Source organism: Malaya genurostris, chromosome 2 (genome assembly GCF_030247185.1).
Source record: "Malaya genurostris strain Urasoe2022 chromosome 2, Malgen_1.1, whole genome shotgun sequence".
NCBI lineage: Eukaryota > Metazoa > Arthropoda > Insecta > Diptera > Culicidae > Malaya > Malaya genurostris.
This window is the reverse complement of record NC_080571.1, coordinates 280,032,603-280,052,787: the sequence shown is the minus strand read 5'-3', so window position 1 is coordinate 280,052,787 and position 20,185 is coordinate 280,032,603. Positions and strand designations below refer to the sequence as shown.

Below are 20,185 nucleotides of genomic sequence, written 5' to 3'. Positions count from 1 at the left end.
TTTGGTGGATTCATGTCTTTTGGGAAGAAAGTGACATTTTTGGTAGTATACCTTTCTACCGTTGATTTTGAGTAGTGGCAAGAAGCAAGATCTGGCCAGAAGACAACAGGATCCTTGTGGCTTCGAATCATGGGTAGAAGTAGTTTTTGTAAACATTCCTTGATGTATATTTCGCTGTTCATTGAAGCAGTGGTGAAGAAGGTTTTCGAAATCTTTCCGGAGCTACAATATACTTGCCAGACCAAGCTTTGTTACCAAATTTTTCGACGTCAATCGATGTCTCGGACTGGTTTAACACACACCGTATAATATTGTGGTCCCGGCAAGGATTTGTAATCGAGTTTCACGTAGGTTTCGTCGTCCATGATTATGCAGTTCAAATTTCCAGCAAGAATCGTATTGTACAGCTTTCGAACCCTCGGCCTGATCGATGCTTCTTGTTTCGGACTACGTTTTGGTTGTTTCTGCTTCTTATAGGTTCGAAGATTCAAACGTTCTTTAGCACGAAGAACATTTGACTTCGAAGTGCCCACTTTTATACGTTTATCCAACTGAGGGTTAGCAGGACCTTTTTTTCGACTCGTTTTCGGTTTATCCTCAAAGCTGTTATCCTCACCGAACTTCCTGATTGCATTTCGCACGGCTTTTTCACTTACTCCTTCCATTTTGGCTATCTTTCTCAGTGACGGTCCGCGTTCTGTGCACCATTTGTACACAATTTTTCGACGTTGTTCTGCTGAAAGTCCACGCATTTCGAAACAAACTAATGAAAACGAATAAACAACTGCACAAGTGGCTAGAGAAGAGTGTAAACAACAGGACGCAACAATAAAAATTGACAGATTCTGAACCATTGCGAAATGGCAGCGGTTTTTGGTTGCGTCCATACTTTCTGAGACAGTCTTTAGGCTGCTGCTGTTACTAGGAATTTCTGGAACACTATTAAACTATGTTCAAACTGTTTATCTATACACAATGAGGGATTGATCGAAAATTAGCAAAAGTAAAATTTGTGATAGAGCATCCTCTACGGACAGAACTTGTACGTGCTGGTTTTCTACATACACTGGATTTGTTCTATATTTAAACTACTTTTGGAGAGTACACATCTCAGAAATCACCCGACGAACAAACGCTCGGTACAGGTACACTGTGAACGATAGATGAAGTACTGTTCTGATCGTGTGAATATAATTAAGACTCATGTGATCCTTTCTGATGTGAATCCCACAAACTTTCTTACCTACTTTGATGCGCTCAGGGATGAAAATCTTAAAAAAAGTATCCTTGATCTTCTGATTTATTTTAGATACTTTCATAAATTTCTGTTTCGTTGGCACAGCTGTCGTGGACATTTCTGCTAAATAACCAATAGTGCACCGAAAATCCTTTTCTGTTCAATATAGTTGTTCAATAGTTCAATAGTAATAAAGTACCACTTTACCACACTAGTAATACTTTAGTTATTGTTTATCCATTCGACAATGGGGTCGGCACTGTGTTGCAGTACGATACTGTAATAAGCAATTGAAATCACCTTAAGCGGCTTCATTACAGCTCAATTTCCCAACATTCACTTACCTACCGCATCGTGTTCAACAGTAGCAAATGACAACGTCATAATAATTTGTCGGATGGCACTCGTGCCTTATTATGGCACCCTCATGTCAACGGTAACAGATTTAACATGACAAGCCAAAATAAAAAAAAACAACAAAACACACAAAGACAAAACACCGCCCGAAAAAGTAAAATCTCGGCTTATCTTACTTGAAAATCTTGTCGCATTGTCGGTGTCCATCGTCGAGGAATCTCGAAGCGCCATCAGGCAGGTTACCTCCTAAAGCTCACGGTACGAAGGTATGAGCGAACCTGTGACATTTTGTGGTTCGTCTCGTGTTTTTTTCAGGTTTCGTTTCTCCTTTGATTCTTTTTTCGGAATCCGTCTGGTTTCTGATCGTTTGAAACAGTGTCTGCCCAACATAATCGGCTGATTGCAATACTGTTCCAGTCCCAGTCGCCAGCACCAACCACAGCCAAAAGTTCATTAAAATCATCAAAGACAAATGTACGATCCTGTTGAAACACACGTTTTTATGTTCGTTGTTTCCATTCTTCCGTTGGACATTTTCCGTTCCTCTTGTTCCATGGTTTCGAACTCAATTTTTTTTCTGAATAGTTTTAGGTGATGAGATGAAAGGATGAGAATGTAGAGATCGTTCTCGTTCTTGATCCAGATTTTTTTGTGTTGTTTGTAAACTTCCGGAAATTCGAGACAAGTTTTTGAAACTTGGAGCTACTAACTAAAGCTTATTTGATTCATGAAAAAATTTTGAATTAAGTAATTTGTATCAAGAATTACCATTTTCTTGTAAACTGATCAAGTATCTCGGTTTATACTTTCTGTTAGGTGGATTAGGTTGAGATCTTACGGTTTCAAACCGCAACCGGCCAAGGGACGGCAGTGTTCAGCACGATTATGACACACAAGCACACGGCAGTCAAAGTCAGTTTTCTGAATCTACTTCTGCTGCTGCTGCTGCTTGAGGTGCTGTCGATGCCACAGAGCCCACAACCGCTGTCACTTTTGACCACTGGACCTTCCTCCACCAATCATATAATTTAATAATACTTTTATTGGTATTGTTGATTTGATTTTATTCGACAACGTCGTCGTCGTCGTCTCCAATCATTTTTTTTTTCTTTATCTCCGAGGCAATTTCAGCGCGTTCCCAGGAATTTCCATTTCGTCGATTTCCGCTGCAGCAGGTTGCAGCTTTGTCCCGCCGCGACTGGAACGAAAATAATCGGAAGTGCTGATTAGAGGTTTCAGCGGCTATTACCGAGTCGAGTCTCGCTTTCGGTCCGGGGTGGACAGTTTCGCAGTTCATGGAGCGTTCCAGCCGACTAGCGGCGTCGATCTGTGGCGTCAGCGGTACTTTCGAATATTTCGTGACCGTTCGACGGCACGTCGGTTCCGTTGGACCGATATGATAGAAGAGACGGCACATACACACAAAAAAAAACAAAAAAGAACGACTGAGTGCTGCTCTGATTTAATCCCCATTCAATTAGTGTACCGTCGGGGCAACCGGCGATCCCATCGAAAAGTGTTTCGAATTCGTTGAGAATTTTATTTCAAACCCTTCTTTAAAACAAACCAAATCCATCCTGATAAATGATTGCAAATTAGCATCTACTTTCTAACAGCAAACGTGCTTCGAAGGCAACCCTACGAGCGGACAATCCGCACCTCGAAATAAATGCCAAAGATTATCTATAATTAAATATGCAAATATTTGACCCGGTCCCGAACAAAGGCGACGGACGACGGCAGAACGTGCGCGAATGTTGAGGGATGTTCGAAACCAGGACGATCGTCAAATGGCCCCGTCGGGTCGAACCCGTTGTCGAGTAGTCGTTCATGCTTCGTCGCGCTGTTCAGATCCCAAATCGATTAGCCGAAAAATTTATTTGAACGGTTCGGTAATTAAACTGTCAAAATAATTTAGGAAATTAATCAAAAATTAGATTGAATTTCAAAATGCGAACCGGCGAGGAGCTCCGGATCTGGTTTTTCGGCGTGGAACGAATTTTGGAGTGGACCATAAATTAAAGTTTTTTAGTGCGGCTCATCGATTGTCGATATGGTTGTGAACTTTCCGAGCCAATTTGGCGAAGGTGGTTCCAGTGATTGTATGGCAGATTCGGGAAGCCGGCTGCAACTGTGCTGATGCTGTTTGGTGCTTTATTGGGGGAGAAAAATACGGTTTGACGCGATGGTCAGAGCATCAATCAAAAACCTTTATTTTTATGGTTTACAACTAGTAACCTTAATTTTAAAGTCCCTATCAACTTCCACGAAAATTAAATTCTTCTACTCAACCTAAGTTCCCATCAAAAAATTTGATCAGCATCAGTAGCAACTTTAAGTGCTTCTAGAAATGTGCAATATTTTCATCTGCGTGAAAACGGTGAAATGTGCAATATTTTCATCTTCGATTGCTTAGAGTCTGTCCTAGAGAGTATGAACGGTGTCGATAATTGAGAATCTTTCAATTTGTATGGCTGCGTTCTGTATGAAATATTTTTTCTTCACTTGCGAAACCATTTGTTGGTTTGTTTCTATCAGCTTGTTTAAAAATACGTCAACTTTCAGCAAGCGAAACAACGGTGAAATATTGTGCTCAAATGATTTAAAAATATTGTACGATGCTAGACGGGCAAGAATTGATCCAGTCAGTGACATTGGTCGATACAAGTCGAAACATTTGAAAAGAAAGCTATGGTCTGGCCAGCCATTTGAAGCTGCGGATTTCAAGATTTCGCATCGTTTCAACGCAACTGCTGCGATAAACAGTGAAATGTTATAAAAACATCCAAGATTCGAAACCATAAGGATCTTATTGTTTTCTAATCGAACCTCGCATTCTTGCCATTATGTGAAATCAACGGAACAATGGTATGTCACCGAAAGGGTTACTTTTGTTACAAAAGACATGTGGCCACCAAATCACTCGTAAATTCGACCATTTGAAAAATATTGGATATTTAAGAAAGAACGTTTTAAGAAACATGTCTCGGTAACCAAAATTATTTATGAAAAAATGCGCACTCGATTTCCTCAGCAATTTCGTAACCGATTTTCACAAACTAAGAAGCAAGTAAAAGGTTTTGAAATTCTTTAAAAAGTCCAAAAAAACTGATCCAAATCCGACTTTCGGTTCCGGTATTAAAGTGCGATTAGTTAAAATTTTCAATTTCATGAGCATTTTTTCACAAGCGATGGCGAAACGAGGTACATATTTTTATAAAACTTATTGCTAAATTCATCTAGTTGGCAGATCTTGTTAGTAAGAGAATATGTAAAGCTATTTCGGGACTTCTAGTCCCCGGTTTCCGCTTCCGAAATTTATTTATTTCGTCAAGCAAATCTAGACTACATATAAATTGTTTACAATGTTCACTTACATACTACGCATTATTTCTACGACAAAGCTGAGATTTTATTTTATTTTTTGACATAGTAAGGTCAAGATGTTCGCAGTATTGATTGTAATGGCGTATTATTCGATTGACTGGACTGTATTTTGCATAATTAGTTCTAGCATGTTTTTCTAAAAATAATTTCCTGGAACGTAGTTGACGGCTAGGAATATAAAAATTTAATTGCGATAATAATGGAGCTGATTGAATGCGTTGAGAAATAATGTCGCTGATAAAACGAAGCATTGCAAAGTCGCGGCGTTCTTGTATATTGATGAGCATGCAGCGTGCTTCATATGATGGTAGAGGAAATGCTGTCCAGTTTAAATTACAAAATGCATATAAAAGAAATTGTTTTTGTATCGATTCAATGCGTTCTTCGTGAATAATGTTATATGGATTCCATACTAGGCTGCAATATTCCAAAATGGGTCTGACATATATACTATATAGCATTTTTATAGTATATGGGTCTTGGAAATTATGACTGAAGCGTTTGATAAAGCCCAGCATACTGTTTGCTTTATTGATTATTGTGTTATAATGTTCCACAAATGTTAGTTTGGAGTCCATGATTACACCTAAATCTCGTACAATTTTACTTTTTTCTACTATTTGATTTCCTAAAAATATGTCTACAGAATGGGTTTATTGAGTTGCATTTTTTTTACATTGAGTTGAAGTAAACTTTTGCAGCACCAAATGAGGAATAGATTGATTTCGTTCTGAAATATCACAGCGTCGTTGATATTATTTCCATGAAGAGTTTTATGTCGTCTGCATATATAAGCACCGATAATAGTAAAGAAAAGCTTCAAAAACAGAAAACATTTGGATTTCTCAGCAACGGTTAAACCGATTTTCATGATTTAAATTTAAGCTCTCATTGTCTTAAAAGAGACTGAGTAATTTCATCCAGATCCGACTTTCGGTTCCGAAATTATAGGGCGATGAGTGTCAAAACAATCAAATCGTCATTCAAAATGACGATGTAAAACTGGAACGCGTCGGTACGTGCGGCTTTGCTCCGTTCGCAGCGTGCTTTGATCAATTTCGTATAGCGTGCAGCGTTGCCATATTCAAATGTATATTTTTAAGGTGAAAACATGTAAATTTGTAAATCTTTTAAGCAATTTGAACCTACTTGTTAGTATTATCATGAAATCATGATAACGATGCACTATTGCCTTTCTCATATAAAAATTTTATGCTATCACTTGAAAAATGAACTAATCAAAATTGGCCCGGAAGACTAAGTGTGTATGTATGTGTGTGAGTATGTGTCAAATAATGTTATTCATAAAATAGAAAAATCTCATAGGTTTAGAAATAATAAAACAGAAAAGGCCCATAGGTTGCTATAGAATTTCATCATGCTTTTATAGGGTAAAGCGTGTTTAAAATTGCACACCGTCATTTATAGCGACGATGCAAAAGAGGTAAAATTCTTCTTAATTAGGCTCAAAATTGATTTAATTTGTAGGCTCTAACACATGGATCAATAAGTCCCGAGACTAACAAAGGAAACAACATTTTTTTTGCAAAATTTTTTTTTATTCATTAACATAATCACCTTCATCTCTAAAAAATGAGTGAGTGTTAAAATGGTTCCAACGTTTTTTTTTGTTCGATAAACTGCTTTCTGAATCATCGACTCGTTGCTGAGAGCAATCGCGGCACCCACTTGGAAAAAACCTTTTTCATGCTCAATTTTTCATGAAGGATAGTAAATACACTTCCATATGATATCTGTGTCATCTCAGCAATCTCACGGAGCTTCACTTTACGATCTTTCATTATAATTTTTGTCACTTCACTCACATTTTCCGGTGTAACGGCTTCCACAGGTCTACCCGAGCGTTCCGCGTCATTTGTGTCGGTACGACCACGTTTAAACTCGGCGAACCACCGACAAATCGTTGCTTTTGATGGACAAGAGTCCGGATAACATTTTTCAATCCATTGTTTCGCTTGCACGGTGTTTTTACCCATTAAAAACCATGTTTTATCAAAACACGAAACTCGGTTTTTTCCATTTTTTAAACAAACTACAGAACGACTTTACTCCAACCACGATAACTCAGCTGTTTCTGGTCGGATCGACTTAAAATTTTGACCCGTTTCAAGCAAAGGTTAGTACTCTAGAAAGACGTGGTTACTGGTTTACTACGAACACCATCTCTGCTTTAGTCTCGGGACTTATTGTGTTATTAGTTTCTTACTAAACGATCCGACTTCGGCTATACTGGTTCCATTTTCCTGGTTCCAGAATTACCGGAAATAGTTATCTAAAACTCTAAAACGACACTCACTCATTTTTTAGAGATGATTTGATCGATTTCCACTAACTTAGGCTCAAATAAAAGTTCCTATAGTCTCATAGGTTGCTGTTTAATTTCATCCGGTACCAGATCTATAGGGTAAAGTGTGTTGAATCATTTAGTGCGACGATGCAAAATGAAAAAAAAAATCTTATGAACTTGACATAACTGTTTACAAATTGAAAAGGTTATGTTAGTTCATACCCAAAGAAAGTTTATTGTATTCAAGATTGAAAAAAAAAATTTTTTTTGCAGAATCTTCTAGTGATATTTTTGAAAGCATAAGTAATATGAGAAAGGCATCATTACACCATTAAGTGGATTAAAAAAGGTTTTTCTTTTGTCACTGTATTCTACACTTCAATGTTACTGTTCTACTGTTTTGAAATTGGAAATACTTCAATTAGATATTACTCTGCTATTGCGGGTGACAACTTTAAGTATTCTGCTTTGCTTTTCTAGCTCTTAAATCAACATTACGAATATCACTTTAAGCTCTTTTGCTAGTCGGAAGACAAGGGCATAATAAGGTATGCTTTAATCATTTTTCTCTGATCGGGATGAAGTTACGTACATGATATTTTGTGCGGCCAGCTGAAGTTCATATTATGTCTCTTATATCACTGGTTGACCTCGTTTCACAAGCTACACTGGGTTTGTGTAAAGAATTAAAATCACCATCAACACTGTTATTAAATTGTGGCACTACTTTTTCTGTCGGTTTATTTTCTCGTTGGATAGTCATAAAATGTAAAAAAAACTAAGTTGATGGTGATTTTACGTCATAACACATACTCAAAATGAATTATTAAACCAGCACGGGCAGAATTAGCCTTCATATTGTTTCGATCCGAATCGAAAAGAAACTCGTTACTAATAATCACGTAAAGTATTTATGACCCCACGATTTATATGCTAGATAAAACATAGACAGGATTACTAATAACAGCTTCCTCCGTAACAAAGTTGTTTGTAGCGATTATTCACACCGGGTGATCTGTATTTGCAACACTTCAAGCAAATGAAATGAAGTAAAGGGTAACACCCGGAAATGATAGAATCATGCCCAATTACTCGCGCTGCCAGAACCAAATCAGTTTGCTTAGCAAAATAAAAAAAAAACGGAATGATCGAAGCAGTTCCCTTTATCGCCATTCTCATTACCGGACGGGGGAACCGAACGCCCCGGTCGAAAGTGTTGAAAACACCCATGGCAGGATCGTTAGCTAGTTAGCGCCCAGAACTGCGAATGTCGTTAAAAGATCGTTCCGCGGGGTGCACCGTCTGGGCCAACAGCAGCACAGGTCTTCGAGACTCAATTAACACTATCGATCGCTGTTTGTTTGTTTCGAAAGCCAGACTGTTGGGGAGGGGAAGCAAGAGAGAGGGTAGCAGCAGCAGCAGCAGAAACAGGCAGTTCGCCAACTATTCGCTCCTCGAGCGAAACGATCCAATTTACCCCATCCTGATTTATGGCTTGTAAATCATAAAAAAGCAAACATTACTTTTATTGAATTTGCGCGAGGTACGGAGGGGGCGCCCGTTCTGGTGGGTTGCATTCTTTGTTATTCCACCCCCACGAGGTGCATACAGCTATAAGTACCAGCTGCCAACGACGAACGGATTATAACAACCGACATAAACATATTTTGCATTATTATGATAATTGGGGAGTGTTTTGCATGGTTTTGTGAATGTGTAGTACAAGTAAATTGCAACAAAAATATATTCGCCAGTTATTGTTGCTACGTACTTTTATACGATCGAGTTTCGCTTGGCTGGTGCCAGTTTATTTGTTTAGACCTCAGGCAAATCATAAAAACCGACTGAGAAGACGTTTTATTTTCGCCCGAAGATTAAAGACAATGACTTAATATACATACTGGACAAAATGCACGTTGCAATAAGTTCTCTTCTCACGACGAAATCTGCTACGCGTAATGAAAGTCAGTTCGATGTCATCTGTGTTGGAGAATTCTTCCAGAATGACTCACTTCTCTGTTCTCAGACCAACAAAAATAATGAACGTAGGTGGCGCTATTGTCGCTCATTAATTACCCGGCTAATCTAATAACACCAGATTATAGGTTTGTCGCCCCTAGATTGGATGGGTGAAGGTTCGAAAGCGTAAAAAAAACCAAACCGATTTCGAAAACCTCGGACCCTTCTGATTCATCAGACAGCAGCCGTCCCAGCGGAGAAGAAGCGACGAACCCCAATAAAAATATATATCATTCTTTCCTTCGTCATGACGAATGGATCATGTGAGTGTGTGCGTGAGCCGCGTGAAACGAGAATCGTTGACGGGTCTGAGGCTCTGATGGGGATAATAAAATTGCTAACAAATGTAATGACATCTGATTTGATATGATACCGCATGTGGTCAGCAACGATCACGCGTGTGGCATTTTCACTACCCGTCCCCCAGAAGCATTCACGCAATTTTCGTACAGTTCAAACACACAACTTGTGGGCCATGAGAGCTGTTGGAGCTATTATTGTTAATTCTGAAAATCTTCTGACTTTGGAAGCCAGTTTCATTGGATGAAATTAGACATGACTATGCCACAAATCAAATCATAAAAGCGCTGCAAGATCTGACACACACACCCAAACACAGGAGAAAGAAGAAAAAAAAAACATTTTGACAGTTTGCTGTCTGGATCGGTTCACTCGGTTTGGTTCACCTTTTCTTTTCGGGATATACCTACCCCAGTCGAACGGAACGCAGCCCGGCTTCCAGCTGGGCAGCAGCATTCAGAATACCGGAGCAAATATTTGCTTACGGAATTAAATGAACCCTTTGCCTTTCACATTGCTAATAGATCTCCGTCAGAGTCTGTCAGAAAGCAGTGTTATTGATAAAAAGGGGTTGTGTCTACAACCTCCGGCCAGAATGATTTGAGTAGCCTGACGAGTTGTGTGGAATAGTGAGAAGAAATTCAGATTTTACTAGCTCATCAAGCCAAACGATTAGGAGATCACTTGCCTGATCCATCATGGAAGAAACAGAACCGGTGTTGACCACGTGGGGCGCCCTGTACAAGCAGCGATCACTGCTCGGACCGGATCAGGATTGCTACATTCGGGGGGGACCACCCATGGAGCGCGAGAGTAGTGCGCGGAATGGGTGTGTAATCAAATTTGAGATTATCTGTCCGGCGACGCTTAGCGTTTTAAAAAAAAAACAGAGCTCGTTAAGCAGAAGCGAGTTCAGTGGATGAAGGGTTTACCGGTTTACTCATGGGAAGATTTTTGCTTTCCCTGCCCTGCCTGGACTGATCCTTCCGTGCGATTAGGTCAAATTTGAGCGATGGGTGCTGACAGATGGAAATTTACGAGTAGCGTCCGGAGACGACGATTGATGGTTCGGGGGGTCGTACGTGGCACTGACGAGTCGTTCGCAGTCACGATTTGTTGCAAGTTCGAAGTTTGTGAGTAGAAATGGTGTAGTGCTTCGATGTCATTTGCGAAATTGATTCGATAGGAACTCTTACAAGAAAATTACAAGAAATAACGACGCCCTCTGACGAAGGAATAGAAACAGGAATTAGTAATGTAAGTATTTCAGAATTCTCAAAAACTTCTTCGCTTCATAGACAAAATGTGACTGAAATTTTGGTCTATTGCCAAAATTTCAACCGCATGAAAAGCCCGGCCAAAATAAAAGAAATTCATCAAAATTTAATAACCTCCTCTTTCGACGTAATCCTTGGAACTGAAAGCAGCTGGGATGAAAGTGTTAGAAGCGAAGAAGTATTTGGAAATAATTTTAACGTATTCCGGCACGACCGAAATTTATCTCTCTGTCAGAAAAAATCTGGAGGTGGAGTCCTCATAGCCATAAACTCTTGCTTTACTTCTGAAGAAATTATTACTCCTAAATATAAAGAATTTGAGCATGTATGGGCCAAAGTCTCAATATTGGGAGAAGAACATATTTACTGCTCTGTCTACTTCCCACCCGAAAATGCGAACAAATTCTCTTTTGAATTATTCTTTCAATCTTTAGACACAATTATTTCGAATATGGAACCCGAAGTAAAGCTACATATTTTTGGCGACTTCAATCAACGTAATGCGGACTTCATTTCTGACATTGAAAATGAATCAATCTTACTCCCAGTCGTTGGAGAAAACGAAACATTGCACTACTTTTTCGACAAAATTTCTAATTTTGGCCTACATCAAGTAAACTCCGTAAAAAATCAACAAAATGCATATTTAGACCTTCTTTTCACAAATTGCACAGAAGACTTTTGTGTGAATGCATCAAACCTGCCATTATGGAAAAATGAAGCATTTCACACCGCAATTGAATATTCATTATTTACACACAATGCATCCCTTCCCTACGACTTGGAATATGAGGAAGTGCCGGAATACAATAAAATTGATTTTGAAGAAGTCAAGTGTAGACTAAGTATAATAAATTGGCGGAACATACTGAGTACAGAAGGAAATGTCGACGTCGAAGTAAACAAATTCTATCACATTATAAACAAAATATTATCCGAAACTTTGCCCATGAAAAGAAGAAGAAAAAATCATAACAGCAAGCTACCTGTATGGTTCAATTCACAACTAAAACATTTGAAAAATAGGAAACAAAAAGCACACAAAACTTACAAACAAGAAAAAAGTGACGCTCATCTTCAAAATTACTTAAATCTATGCAATCAACTCAAAATAGCCATTAACACAGCACACGAAGAATACAACCACAAAATTGAAAACGAAATAAAGACTTGCCCTAAGAACTTTTTTAACTACACAAAAACTAAACTAAAAAGCAACAATTTTCCATCTCAAATGCACCTCGACGAACATGTAGGGAAAAATAGTACAGAAATCTGCAATCAATTTGCAAATTTTTTCCAAGAAGTATATACATCTTATTCAGAAACTGACCGTGACCGTGAATACTTCTCTTTCATACCTGCATTTTCTAGCTCCATCTCTATCAGAACATGACATTTCGACAGCACTGAAAAACTTAGACGCCTCAAAAGGGCCTGGACCTGACAGTATACCACCAATATTTTAAAAAAATCTTGCTGAAGAACTTACACTACCACTACAACTACTTTTTAACTTATCGCTTAATAAATGTACTTTTCCCAAAGCATGGAAATCTTCCTTTCTTGTACCAATATTTAAATCTGGTGCAAAATCTAACATTCGGAACTACCGTGGAATAGCCATTATCTCATGCATTCCAAAATTATTTGAAAAAATTGTAAACGAAAAACTTTTTCATCAACTTAAAAATGTAATAACAAACAAACAACATGGCTTTTTTAAAGGCCGCTCAACTACAACAAATCTCTTAGAATTTATGACATTCACACTGAATGCAATGGACGCCGGCAACTACGTAGAAACTCTTTACACTGACTTTAGCAAAGCCTTCGACCGTATTGACATACCTTTACTTCTACACAAACTACAAAAATATGGCATAAAACATACTCTTCTTGAATGGCTCAAATCATACTTAACGAATCGTGTACAGGTAGTCCGCTTCCAAAACATTCTGTCTGAACCAATTAATGTAACATCTGGCGTACCTCAGGGTTCTCACTTAGGGCCTCTCCTTTTCATTTTACATATAAACGACATTTCCTTCATACTCAAAAATTTGAAAGTGCTTATATATGCAGACGACATGAAACTCTTCATGGAAATAAAAAATATCAACGACGCTGTAATATTCAAGAACGAAATCAATCTATTCTACATTTGGTGCTGCAAAAGTCTACTCCAACTTAATGTAAAAAAATGTAACTCAATAACTTTCAGTAGGAAAAATGAAACTATACCCACAAACATACATCTAGGAAATCAACTTGTAGAAAAATGTAAAATTGTAAGAGATTTAGGCGTAATCTTAGACTCCAAGCTCACTTTTGTGGAACACTACAATACCATAATCAATAAAGCAAATAGCATGCTGGGCTTTATTAAACGCTTCAGTCATAACTTTCAGGACCCATACACAATAAAATTATTATACACTACATATGTCAGACCTATTTTGGAATATTGCAGCCTAGTATGGAATCCATATAATATTATTCACGAAGAACGCATCGAATCTATTCAAAAACAATTTCTTTTATATGCACTTCGTAAATTAAACTGGACAGCATTTCCTCTACCATCATATGAAGCACGCTGCATGCTCATCAATATACAAACACTTAAAGAACGCCGCGACCTTGCAATGCTTTATTTTATCAGCGACATTATTTCTCAACGCATTCAATCACCTTCTTTATTATCGCAACTAAATTTTTATACACCTAGCCGTCAATTACGAACCAGGAAATTATTTTTAGAAAGAAACACTAGAACAAATTATGCAAAATACAGTCCAGTCAATCGAATAATGCGCCATTACAATCAATACTGCGAACATCTTGACCTTACTATGTCAAAAAATAAAATAAAATCTCAGCTTTGTCGTAGAAATAATGCGTAGTATGTAAGTGAACATTGTAAACAATTTATATGTAGTCTACATTTGCTTGACGAAATAAATAAATAAATAAAATAAATGTACATATAACGTTCCCAGACATCACCTTCTTATTGACGCAATTGGTCAAAGAGTCGCAATATATTGAAAGATAAGCGATAAGATTGTTGTGTTGAAGGTTGAAACATTTATTCTAGCGATACTGCAATTGTTTTAACTTGCCTGAAAAATAATTTTCCTAAAAGTACAAAATACTCCTCCGGGAAGTCAAGGATCTCCTCCCACAAGCTAAATTTCGTTTTGGTGACCCATTTTTTGAGATTCGGATACAGATAATAGTCCGAGGGAGCCGAACCGGGTAGATAAGGTGGTTGCTATCGGATACTGAGCCGATAGTTCTAACCTTCTAGTGGTTTTACACTTGTTCGAGGGAGTCCATGGAAAATATGCCCTTAGAACCCACGAAAATCGACATCATAACCTTTCCGCCCTATCGGGCCTTGCTGAGCCGCTGCGGAGCACATGCTTTAGTGCTGTAATAGAAGATTCTAGTTTTTTCAATAATTCCCAATCGACGCCAAAAGTCCATTCGATTTCGTTTCGGAATGTTCAAAAATACTTCAGGACCCGAATCACTCCAGTTAAAAGTTACTCGATAAAAAAACATACTTCCGAAGTGCGCTTGCCAGGCGTGTACCTAGAAATTTTTTTCGGATGAGGGTTGTTAACATGTTAACTAATTTCCATACGCATGGAAATATGTATAGAATAACTTTAAATTTTTTTTTGGATAAAGTTGTTTGTTGAAAATTTTTCATTTCATAATTGACTTAAATATGACGAACTTCGCGCTAAATCATATTCGCGGTTTGCACACTTTATTTTTTTAATCGCTCCATTAATGTAGGCTACTACTTCCATTTCTGTTTCGACGTAGTCCTCCAAAGTATACCATGACAATCGCATTAAACCGACATCATGAACTACCCGATCCATATTGAACCGTGTCGGTTGGAAATACTCGTTCTGACTTCAGTCCATTTTCGGGTAACCATCCTGTTCTCTGATGTATAATAATGGATCCCGCTAAACATGTGTTCGAAGTGCGCTTGCGTTCGTCTTTTTAGTCCTGAATAAGAATGTGCAGGATTCAGTAGGAGGATACCTTTCTCATCTGCAGAATCTTATCCAACTATGGCATGCTCGCGCACTTTCTCTCGGTCATTCATGTATTTTTATTTTTCTTGTTTATTTTTTTCTCAGTTTTAGCCTCCATTTTATATACTTTGGACACTGTTAGTGGCAGTGGAGTTTCGATCATCACGAAACTCTTAAAACCATTTTTTCACGATGTAATCTGCATGATCAACAGTCCCATTCCATCAAACTTTTTTTGGTTTCGGTTTCTGATATCGGGAGAGGACAGGCCCACTCCTCTGGGTACGTGCCTGCTACAGAGTGAAGCAAAATGTACACAGGGTATTAAGCTGGTTCAACTTCACCTTCAAAATGGCCGTTTAAAACTTTCAACATGAAACGATTCTCACAGAAAGAAATAATAAAATTTACACGACATGCAGGGTTGTTACGAAAAATTTCAAAATCAAAACGCGCGAAATCCGCGCGAAGTTGAAAACTAAAACGCGCGATATTCGAGCGAAGCGTTAGACAACTATTTAATGCAGGTGATACTTTCCGCAGTACTTGAATATTCACTTAAATATAATTTTAAAATCTACATAAGTTTGTATATGAACACAATAAATAAGTCCGCATACAACACGTCACTTCGAGAAACCCCATAAAAACGATTTCAGTTTTATTCTCTATCTTTTTCGATGTCCTTAGATAAGGAGCAAGACCCTTAGAAAGCGTATGAGTAATGTTAACATTATGCGCGGTAAACCAATTCCGGCGCTTCTTTTCCTGATTATAATCAATAAATCTTCCATATGGTTGAAAAATAAACCAATCAGTTCATTATGCTTAAAATTGCAATTCGAGAAAAGTGTCTTAGTCTAAAACCATTCGGTTTTCCTTAAAACTGCTCGAGAAAAATTATTTCAGGATATGGAATGTTGTCGTAAAACTATTTATTTTTCCGGCAAACTGCTTTTGTAACAGAAAATGTTAAGTTTTGCTTATTTTGTGTAGCGCAAATGCATTGCAGCAGTGTTGCTAACTTTTTTATAAGGGAATAAAATCTACATTTATAAAATGTAAGCAATTTTCCATCGAACGTTGGTGAAAATTGTTCAAAACTGATATTTCATATAAAATGTCATGCTTAACATTCATTTGAGAATAAATTATTGTCAAAAAAAATGTTTGAAACTCAATCCTGCAAGTCACTTTGATAAACTCGTTACACTGCATATATGAATATATAGATCTATGATGTCAAACGTACCAAATAAAATGTACGTAATACACAAATTACCAACACAGGATAATTTGGTTTACTCTTTTTGCTCGGCAAACATTTCCTTCTTGGTAAGATAAATTTTAAGGTAGAGCACATCAGGATGGTCTGATTCGCTCTTTTTAATTTCAGTTTCAATTATAATAGCGCCTTCCTCTGTTATCAGATTTTACTCTAAATGTCTTTCTTTTCCTCCTCATCTTTTATTTATCCTTATCATTTATTTAGATCAGGGAAAAGCCCACTGGAATTAGTTTCTGTTGAACTTGTTCTCCAGTAGGCATAAAACCTCCTCATCTTTTGCATCAATAGATCAAAATCATCCAAATGATACATTTCCTTAAATCTAGTTCTTCTATAGTAACTAAATCTAATGAGACAGTAACATAAGAAACGATTTCTTGATAACATTACGTGATAAATGAAAGTCGAAAGAATTGAAACATTTGTTAAATATGCGGCACATGCTAGCAATGGGCTCGTTATATCCATAATTAGTTCTAACATAGGAAATCCGAAAAAAAAGAAAACTACGACGTCGAATGTAAAATTGTAACAATTGGAAGCTCTTTCTTCCATATTTCAGGAAAAATTCCAGAACGCATAGAACAATTGAAAATGTTGGATAGTGGAACCAACAAACTGTTAGAACAATTTCTTATCACCACGGATGGAATCCCAGAACTTCTTCTTTTTTCTTGTCAGACTTCGCTTCGTAAGCCTGCCGTGCAAATTTTGCTTTCAAAATGCGATTTTTATCATACTCAAAATTTGTGACCAAATTATTGAAGACTAGGAATTCATTTATTACGTTCTTTGCATTATTGAATGTGTTTTCACTGAGACGATATATTCCATCAGACATCAATATCCTTGAGTGCGAAAATCTTCTTTCGATTACCGCATTGGAATGGGAAAACGCAATCACATATATCGAAAAGTTTTTTGTAATTCCTGGTAACAGCTCTGTTGAAATAGCAACTTGTATCACTCGAGATCGAAAAGTATAAAATCGAAATTTTGTCCACTGAAGAAAACATTTGCTAGAACCGCCTTCTAGTAAATTTTAGTTTTATCAAGGTGAAAATTCACCAATTCGTCCAGCTCGACCAATTGCTGAAACGTTCGCCCATCTTCAATTTTTTATCGTTTCATAAAACTCACAAGCTTCAAAAATTTGCAAAAAAAAAATTATTTTCGAACAAATGATATGTGGAATGATATTTTTTGAAATTCGCGCGAAATCTTAGCAGAAACCGCGTTAAATCCGCGAAAATCGCGAAATTCGCGGAATCCGCGCGACCGTAGCAACCCTGGACATGTAAATCAAAAGTAATATGGAATGAGCTTCAGTTGAATCCAGAGTATGATTGAAAACCATCATCGATGCAAAACTAAATTGGATTGCATTGATTTTTCAATGAAGAAAACTGTGTTATCAAATTAACGCTTAGTTTAGTGTTCAAGTTCTATTTAAACGTAAAGAATTGTAGAGTAACTTTTTGATTAATTTCCTGCTCCAAATATGTGCATGTCAATAGATGTAAATTCACAGTATATTTTTATCTGGTGAAACAAGGAGAAATTTTGTTTTGCGTTTTGTTGTTTCCGTTCTCAGCCAATTGACAGAATTCGAAAACAGTTATTTTGCTTACCAAAATGGTAATCAACAGCTATGGTAGTTGTAACAACCAGGTCGCGATTGCTATATTGCAATTTTATGATCTGGGGCTTCTGCGTGTAGAGAATTGCTGCACGTCTCAAGTTTAGATTTTATTACACTCTATCCGGTATGGTAACAATATGCCAAAAATAACGTATTTTTAAAAGTAAGGGAAAATAGTCATTTTTTTATTGAAAAATTAAAACTGACAAAAATATTAATCGTTCGACTGGGGCGGGCAGATGTAATTGGCGTCTGATGGCTTAACAACTCAGAGGCAATTCGTTGCCATGGGGCGACACCGAACAGGCTCACCGATTTAGATCCGCGTATACAAATGAAACAGGTGAACGGCGATTCCACATTTTGGTCACGGTTATAGGAACATTCAACACAGATAATAAGATGAAATAATGCATTAATTGATGACTTATCAGCGATTGTATTCAGTGGGGATGGTAATCTCAATCGAATCAAAAGAAAAAATTATTCATTCCAAAACCAAATTGCAAATATATTAAATGCTTAACCACTCATAAGGGGGAAAAAACCTAACGCTTAAGCTCAATCCGTGCTTTTATTCTAGAATGTCCAAACATCAGGCCAACGCCACATATTTTGCCTGTTTTAAACCCCCAAAAAGTATAATCCGATTGCAGGAAAAGAAAAATATCCCGCGCACGGCAACAGAAATGCTAAACAGCCGTAACTAAAGTTATTAAAAGCATAAAAATCAACATCGTTCTGTACAACGCGAGACCGAGACCGCGTGGTCTTAATCGCAGCTCTTCCACTAACGATTACTGCGATTGTCTGCCGTCATTGCCACCGCCCGCTCTGTGAAGTGTCTGACTTTCGTCAAAGGAAAAGGACACAGCAGATGCACAGTCTCCGAAGCAGTTTTCGAAGCACTCCTGCAAGCAAGAAAAAAAAATGAAAAAATCCATAGCTCAGCGGTCATAAAGAATAGAGCGAGAATTAGTTTTGATTGAGTATTAATAGGTTTCATTCTCCTTTTCCGGACGCCCTGCCTGGCTCGGCGGTATCCTCGATCGATTTTCAGACTACGGAAATGGTCCAACGGTTGGAAGATCAGCGAGAAATGATAACCGTAGGAAGGGCCGAGAAAAAATATTAAAAATTATGTGTTTTGGTCCCAGCATGGCGCTTTTGTTAATCTAATACGCCCTAGGGGGGCCTACCTTTGTGACGATCCGCTAATCACCTGTTAGAGACCGGGCCCTCGCACGATACCAATCGCAGATCACCGGTCGATATTCGATGCTCCTTGCATGGGGCGCCCATTCTCTTCAGGCAGACACACAAACACTCAAACACACGGATAATTCTCGGAACGGAGCCACTGAAAGGAAAAACAGTCCTCGCAACGAGATATAAAGTGTTTCCTTTTTGCCGTGCCCGGAGTGGTGGAGTCTCCGTCAAATGGCAGGCGACGAACCTCGTGCGAAGCTAATAACAATTTGCAAACGAAAAACGAGATGATCCCAGCTGATTCATAAATTGTCGTCGGTTTTCGTCGGTTCCTCCTTTCATTCGGCTGAACTTCTCGGGAATTGCGACGGCAACTCCAATTTGTCCTCACCGCGTGCTGTGACTTTTTCGGCAAAAAATGCCGCACCGACCCTCCTTCGGGCTGCCAATAATCGATGCCGGTACGGCTGATTGCTATCTCCAAGAGGGCGAAAGCTCCAAGGCGAACCCGTTTTCCGATGAACGATCAATTTGGGTAAATTAATTTATCATCAAATTGGTGGGGTGACACCCAAGGTTACGGCCACAAGCTGGCATGCGAGATCGTGTGAGAATTGTGGTTGCCTTTTTTGGAAGAAATAGATAACCTGTGGTCTGTGGTTTTGCTAATAAAAACTGACAACCGACCGAATATTTGTTTGTCGATATCGGATTCACGCTACTACGATCCATAAATCATAGTTACGTTATTTTACCGTTTCGTTTTTTTTCAGGTCTGGTTCCAGAACAGAAGAGCCAAGTGGCGCAAGCAGGAAAAAGTTGGTCCCCAGGGGCATCCTTACAATCCGTACCTGGCTGCCGGGGCGCAGGTCCCGTCGGCAACCGTCGTGGCACCTTCGCTACCTCCCAATCCGTTTACTCATTTGGGTTTCAACCTAAGGAAACCGTTCGATGCCGCAAGTTTGGCAGCGTTTCGCTATCCGACGCTCGGAGGAGGTCACGTCCTACCGTCGGCGTACTTCAACCAGTTTCACAGGTTAGGATCTATTGGAAAAGAGTTTTTTTTTATTGAGATGCAAAAATTTAACACCGATTTTTGT

At 38.3% G+C, this 20,185-nt stretch overlaps 1 protein-coding gene across 1 annotated transcript in view; it reads left to right on the top strand.

Moving 5' to 3' along the window:
- Window positions 1-20,185, top strand: part of LOC131430267 (homeobox protein aristaless) — a 223,067-nt gene that overhangs the window by 192,600 nt on the left and 10,282 nt on the right. Inside the window, exon 5 of the mRNA XM_058595093.1 lies at window positions 19,859-20,121. Within this exon, the coding sequence (XP_058451076.1) occupies window positions 19,859-20,121 (263 nt within the window). The remainder of the gene's footprint in view (window positions 1-19,858; window positions 20,122-20,185) is intronic.